The sequence below is a fragment of the Lathyrus oleraceus genome, chromosome 1, assembly GCF_024323335.1.
Source record: "Lathyrus oleraceus cultivar Zhongwan6 chromosome 1, CAAS_Psat_ZW6_1.0, whole genome shotgun sequence".
Classification (NCBI taxonomy): domain Eukaryota; kingdom Viridiplantae; phylum Streptophyta; class Magnoliopsida; order Fabales; family Fabaceae; genus Lathyrus; species Lathyrus oleraceus.
Genome location: NC_066579.1, coordinates 103352692 through 103360082, shown reverse-complemented (window position 1 = coordinate 103360082; position 7391 = coordinate 103352692). Strand labels below are relative to the sequence as shown.

The window sequence follows — 7391 nt, the reverse complement described above, 5'->3', positions numbered from 1 at the left end:
ACCAATATCACTTCTTCGAGTGAATAGAGCAGAGTCATGTGGACTAGAGAGAAAACCCAATTGTGTTAGAGTAGAACTGAACTTGGCAAACCAGACTCTAGGAGCTTGTTTCAACCCATATAAGGCTTTTTGAAGTTTACAGACCTTATGGGGAGAATGATATCCTGGAGGAGGGTGCATATATACTTCCTCTGTCAAATCACCGTGAAGGAAGGAATTTTTTACATCCATCTGAAAAAGCTTCCATTTACGAACTGCAACAATGGCCAAGAGGCTACGAACAGATGTTATTCGAGCTACCGGAGCAAATGTCTCTTCATAGTCTATACCATACTCTTGAGTGTACCCTTTGGCTACTAGGCGAGCTTTATAACGTTCTACAGTTCCATCAGAGCGAGTTTTAATTTTGTAGATCCATTTGCATCCAATAGGAATCTTATCTGCAAGAAGATCAACTAATTCCCAAGTATTTGTCTTTTCTAATGCTTGAATTTCTTCAGCCATAGCTTGCTGCCAAATGGGGTTAGTACTGGCCTCTCGATAAGAAGAAGGCTCATGAAGAGTTTTAATAGCAGAGTAACAATGGTAATCATTAAGACGAGTAGGTGGATTACTTACTCGGGTGGAATGGCGAGATGCAGGTACAATATCAACATCCGGAACAGGTTCAGTAGGAGCAGGTGAGGGCGGACGAGTATTGAGCTCAACATCTAGAACAAGTTCATTAGGAGCAGGTGAGGGAAGAGGAGTATTGAGGTCATTAGAGTTATCTTCATTAGAACTTGGAAACAACTCAACTGAGGGATCAGTGAAATAAAATGAGTCAGTGTCAAGGGAATGATGAAATGTAGAAAGAAAGGAGAACATTGTGTTTTCCCAAAAGGTAACATGACGTGAGATGCGTAATCTGTTAGAGATTGGATCCCAACAGCGATATCCTTTGTGTTCTGTGCCATAGCCAAGAAAGCAACACAAGCGAGCACGTGGTTGTAATTTTGTGTGCTCATGAGGCTGCAAGAGAACAAAACAGACACATCCAAAAGGTTTAAGAATGGAATATTCAGGAGATTTACCAAATAGTTTTTCAAAAGGAGATAAGTTTTGAAGATTTATGGTGGGAAGCCGATTAATTGTATAGACAACATTAAGAGTTGCTTCCCCCCAAAACTTTTCTGAACACGAGGCTGAGAGGAGAAGAGCACGAACTGAGTCAAGGATGTGACGGTGTTTTCGTTCAGCCCGACCATTTTGTTGGGAGGTGTGAGGGCATGAACGTTGAACCACGGTGCCTTGCTGACTGAGAAACTGAAGCAATGAAGATTCATGGTATTCCATCGCATTGTCTGTGCGAAGAATCTTAATAGCACAAGAAAATTGTGTTTTAACCATACGAGCAAAATAAATATAAGTTTGAGGTAATTCAGAGCGATTTTTCAAAAAATATATCCATGTAAACCGAGAAAAATCGTCAATAAACAATACAAAATAACGAAAACCATTTATTGAAGAAACAGGAGAAGGCCCCCAAATATCTGAATAAATTAAATCAAAAGGACTATCTGAAATAGAAACACTACGATTAAATGATAATGCAGGTTGTTTTGCAAGTTTACAATGTAAACAATCAAAAGACTCAAACTTTGTGGATCCTAATAACCCACGAGATATTAGAGGTTGAATTTTGCTTGCTGAGGCGTGACCAAGTCGAAGATGCCATTGATGAATTGGAGAATTCATAGTAGCAGCAGAGATATGATCTTTAGGAAGGTGAAGAGATTGTAGCTCAAATAACCGACCCACCCTGCGACCCGTCCCAATGATCTGCTTCGTTTGTGGATCCTGTACCTGAACACCAGAGGGGGAAAAATAAACATTCAGTCCTTATTCACACAATTGACCAATGGAAATAAGATTGAGTTTCAAGTTAGGAATGTAATATGTGTCAGGAAGGGTGAGATTTAAGGTGGATACATGACCGGTATGAGTTATGTTCATTGTATTGCCACTGGCTGTGTGGATTGGTGGTAGAGATGAAACAAGTGTCGCAGCAGGTAATAATTTAATATCAGTGGTCATATGATTACTACATGCAGAATCAAAAAACCAACGAGAATTACCGGAAGTAGCAGACATGGCAGTAGAGGTATTGGAAGACATAACCTGTTTGATTAAAGCTTCAATATCACTCATAGTATTGGTCGTCGAACCTTCAGTGGCAGCAGCAGAGATGGAGGAAGATCCAGACTTTGGAACATTCTTGGATTTGGTGAAGCCACGATTTTATTTTGGAGGTCGCGTGGGACAATGTTCAAGAATGTGACCGATACCATGGCAGTACCTACACTCTATAGTAGGACAGTTAGCAAATATATGACTGGTGCGATTGCAATTCTTACATGGATGATGATTCGATTTCTGATGTGAGAATCGAGTAGTTGCAAGAGCAGCATCTATTTAAGGAGTTTTGTCTAGGTTCAGACGTGTTTCTTCAAAAATGATTTCTTGAATAGCAGTGTCCAATGATGGAAGCGGATTTCGATGTAGCAGTGAGGCTCGTACGACTTCATATTCGGGACGAAGAGCCATAAGGACTTGAATGAGATGAAGGTGGTCTTCACTGATTTTGGCCAGAGATATTTGGTGCCAAATTGGTTGGATTTGAGCAAGAAATTCATTCACTAATTGACCAGGTTCTTGCTTGGTATTGTGAAGTGTGGTCCATAACTGATAATAATGTGCAAGTCCAGTTGTTTGATAGCGGTTTTTCAAGAATTCCCAAATTTCTTTTGCAGTATCGTAGTTATTAAACTGAATGTGAATAGACGGTACAGACGTGTTGTGCAGCCACGTGATGATCTGATGATTTTTACTATCCCAATCTTCAAGGCGGTCCGCAAATTTTGTAGCAGATTCATCTTCGCCTTGAGTTGGCTTGACGACATCGCCGGTGACTATGCGCCAAAGCTTGCGTCCGATCAGAAAACTCTTCATTCCTTGGACCCAGAGATTGTAGTTTGGTCCGGTCAAGGTTGTTGTAATGGGTTTAACAATATCAGTTTTCTCCATGATGCAGAGATGAACAGATGAACAAGATAATGGAGGACTGAGTTTGTACAGATCTGCAAGTAGATATACTGATGTTGCAGAAAAGAGAGAAAAAAAATAGGGATCGATGACCTATGCTCTGTATACCATGTTAGCAGAATAGCAGAAAGTGGAATTGGAAAATTATGTATTCCATATTTCGTGTCTTTACAAGAATACAATTTTAGGATTTATACAATTCAGTATTAGATTACTTAGGTATGTAAATCTCCTATAATAAAGCTATAATAAAACTGTAATCTCCTATAATTAATCTATATCAAATAATATCCCTATAATATCTCTTAACAGATACATACAAAATAAATTGGATGGAGAGTCAACAAAAATGTTTCTTAGGACCATTGTTAAATCGTTAAGTACATATTTTCTTCAAGGTTTTATAAATTTTTATATATTATTTTGTAATATTTGAATTTAGTGATTCTAACACTTTTGATTTGAAACTACAACAATCATTAGAAGTTGTATGTGTTTTGTCCCAAAGATAATGATATCTTTGGTTTTGTTCATTAAACAAAACTTCCAAGAAAGATATTAAGGTCATACTTGAGGGGTAAGAGGACTAAATCAAGACATATCATTTATACTTTATTTTTGTACCTTTTAACTATATATTTATAACTTACTTTTATTGCAAATTATTTTATCAGAGCGGTAGAAAGATATCATTTATTAAGAGGTATTAAGAATAAGAAAGCTAATTAAAAGATTGTCAAGGTAAGTGATTTGTTTTACTATATTGCTAGTTTTTCAAATACTAATTCTTCAAATACATTAAATTAATATCATTAAATACTAGTTCTTCAGATACATTAAATCTTGTTTAGTTAATGTTTTGTACTACCCATTACCCATGTTTATTTATCATAGTTGTTTCTTTAATATTTTTTTCTTAAAATATTTGTTATATATCACTCATATGTGCGGATTTGATGGAATATAACTCTTACATTTTGTTAACATTGTTTTTTTTTATTGAATTGTTCTTGTTTTATTTTAATATATATGGTTTTTAAGCACATGAGCTAAATTAAATTTAGTGATGAAGCATCGTTTTATAGATACATAAACAATTTTTAAGAGTATGTTTGGATCAGTCATATAGTAGAGTATTATTTCAACCTTGTACCACTAGTTAAAACACCAAAAACTACCTCTTCTTGAGGCATAGGTTTCTGCTTTTCTTTGAAAACATCAACAAACTTTTGTTAACATTGTTTTTTGGTTTTATCACATTGAGAAAAAATATATAAATCACACACTCAAAAGAATAGACTAGAGAGAAAACCTAAAAGTTAATAATTTAATGTACACTATATATTCATAATCACATCAGTATCATAAAAAGGAGAGAAATAAATAGGCATTGGCGAAGACAACAGTGGGATTTAGATGGTTGTGTGTTGAAGTATAGGTGATAATGAGCATTGATGAATCTGTGATACTTCTCTCTACTTGTTTTTTGGCTGAACAACCTTTAGATGTGCTCCATCTATAATATCCCCTATAGATTTTGTAGCAACAATTTTTTCTATTATCATGTTGTAATGTTGTAATATTTTAATATTCATCTTTTCTTTTGTCATAGTAGCTAACATACTTTTTTCTGTCATATTGTAATATTGTGATATTGTAATATTCTTCTTTTCTTCTGTCATAATATCTATCATACATTTTTTTTTCTTGAAATATTGTAATGTTGTTTTTGGTGTCTTATTGTAACTAAGATTTTATATGTAGGCACATCGTCAAGATAACGGATGGGCATGTGGATATTATGCCATGAAGAATATATTTGACATTGTTGATGCTTCTATTTTTGAAATATTCAATGAGGTAGTATAATTTAAAAGATTTTTTGTATTGCATGTATTTACTGAAAAACATGTAAATTATTTTTTTAATACATAGTTGTTTAATTTATTATATGTTAAACTTGTAGATATTCATAGACACATCATTGTATGAAAAAGAGACAATTGACCATATTCGACACTTTGGGTTCAATGTTTTTTGCAAATGGTTGAAGAGTAAAAGGTTGAAGAGCAAAATGTACAACAAGGCCAAATGCAAATGGTTGAAGAGCATAAACACCAAGAAAAATAAGAAATATTGGCAAAACAAAAGCGAAGGAAGAAAAATAATATATAGATAGGTTTTTTTTTCCACTAATATTTTGTAGCTATTATATAAAGAAAGAGATTGAATATTTTGTTGTTGTTACATGAAGAAATATTATGACTTGTGATTGACTATTTTGTTGTTGTTATATGAAGAAATATTATGACTTCTTGATATGATACGATATGATTTTGATGTATGACTTTTTTATATTAGATAATATGATTTTGATGTAAGACTTATATATGATGATGTTAGAATATGTTTGTTTTAATTGTGCTTTTTGTTTACTGAATGAATGTTATATAAAAATATTTAGTTTAATGATTTTTTTCAAATAACATTAAAAAATAAGTCGAGTTCTTTTACACACGTTATAAGGTATTTATTTACTGAAGGTCCAGCGGTAAACAAAAATATTTGATTGAATTAAATAGGATATAAATGAAATTAAATATAATATAATTATGAAATATTTTACACCGGTGATAACTAAAATAAGATGTAATATACCATATTTTTATATCCTATTTAAAAAAATAGGGTGTAAATTTATTGACATTCATAGTAAACATTATTCATTTTACACCCGATTTTTATCAAATGTGGTGTAAATTCATTTGATTTAAATGTAGATATATGTAACAATTTACACCCGTTTTCTGTAAATCAGAGTGTAATAAACCCTTTATTACACCCATTTTAAAATGAGTGTAAATTCGCCAGATATTTCCCATTCTTTGAATTTACACCATCTAATAACAAGTTTTAAATGTATAAAAAAACGGGTGTAAATTCCTATTTCTACACTAGTGATCACGATAATTCCTACATAAACTCTAAACACAAAATGCCTGATTTAAAAATAGCACAAAAAATTATATACTCATGATAAAATTATGAAACTCTATGGTTTGAAAGAGCATTAAACCCTCTTTTTAACACAACTAACTGCACCCCAAACAGACCTACAAAGCTCATGGTACGCGTGAAACATGATGACCAACGCATACCTGAAATTGACTACACCTCTAGTATAAAAATCAATGAACATCTACTGTTGTAGCACCCCCTAGACATGATTTCCTCATATCAAAAGAAATATTATTATGTTAGTTTTCTAACGCAACTGACGCCACCTCAAACAGACTTATGAAACTCAAGTTATGCATGAAATAAGACGATCAATCCCCTTCTATGTCTACCTGCAAATTTCTGTGTTTTTCTATTTTTCATTTTTCGATAAAAAATCATGTTTTTCTGATTTTTTTGACTTTTCTGATATTTTACAGCATTTGGGAAATCAAACCATAAGGTTTCACGAGAATTCATCGATAAACACATATATTTGGGGGGGGGGGGGGGGGGGGGGGGGGGGGGGGAACAGACCAAAAAGTTTTTCCGAGAAATCATCGAAACACATTAACAATAACACATGTCAAAATTAGAGTACTACACAATCAATTGCCTCAAAGGGTTTTGCCCAAACTCTTTTTGGCCAAAACACAGAAATCACATTCATATTTATTTTTCATTCAACGCTCAAAACACAGATCACAACAAATGCTTATATGTCATGATTTCATTACTTAAAATTGTCCAAATGGCACATACACAGATCAAAAGTTAATTGTTAACCTCGGGGGTTTTGGCCAAACCTCTTTGGTCACCAACAAGACCATAAACCATACAATATGAAATACAGAGAAAGAAGGGTAAGGACAGTTCACCATCTTGACTGTTTTAAGTCACCCATGAGTAAAGAACCCCCCCCCCCCTTCATTACATCGAAATTGAAGTTTTTCCTTTTCCTACGATCGGTTTCCAAAGTCTTATGCAATCTAAATTCCCATGATTTGCCGCTTCCCAACTTTTCTAATTTTCATGTTACCTAATTTTGCCTCTAACTTTAGAATATATAATAACCTAATTTTTATTCCAAATTCCAATTGGACTTACATTATCATACACCCCCCCAAATAAAATCTGACGCTCATTTTTTATTCCAAAAAATTTATTTTCTAAATAAAATATAGTACTTTATTTTATTTAGTGAAAATTTATATTAGATAAATATTTAATAAAAATCCTCAAAAATGTGAATTATTCCTAATAATTCTATGAGAGCATATAGAGGAGCTCCAGATAGCACATCAGGCTAT

General features: G+C 33.4%; 1 protein-coding gene across 1 annotated transcript; it reads right to left on the bottom strand.

Annotated features, from left to right (window-relative positions):
* Positions 1 to 2454: 2454 nt before the first annotated feature.
* On the bottom strand, positions 2455 to 3066 carry LOC127093974 (uncharacterized). The gene has a single exon (XM_051032862.1). The coding sequence runs from the start codon at positions 3064 to 3066 to the stop codon at positions 2455 to 2457; it is 612 nt and encodes a 203-aa protein (XP_050888819.1).
* Between the last annotated feature and the right edge of the window lie 4325 nt (positions 3067 to 7391).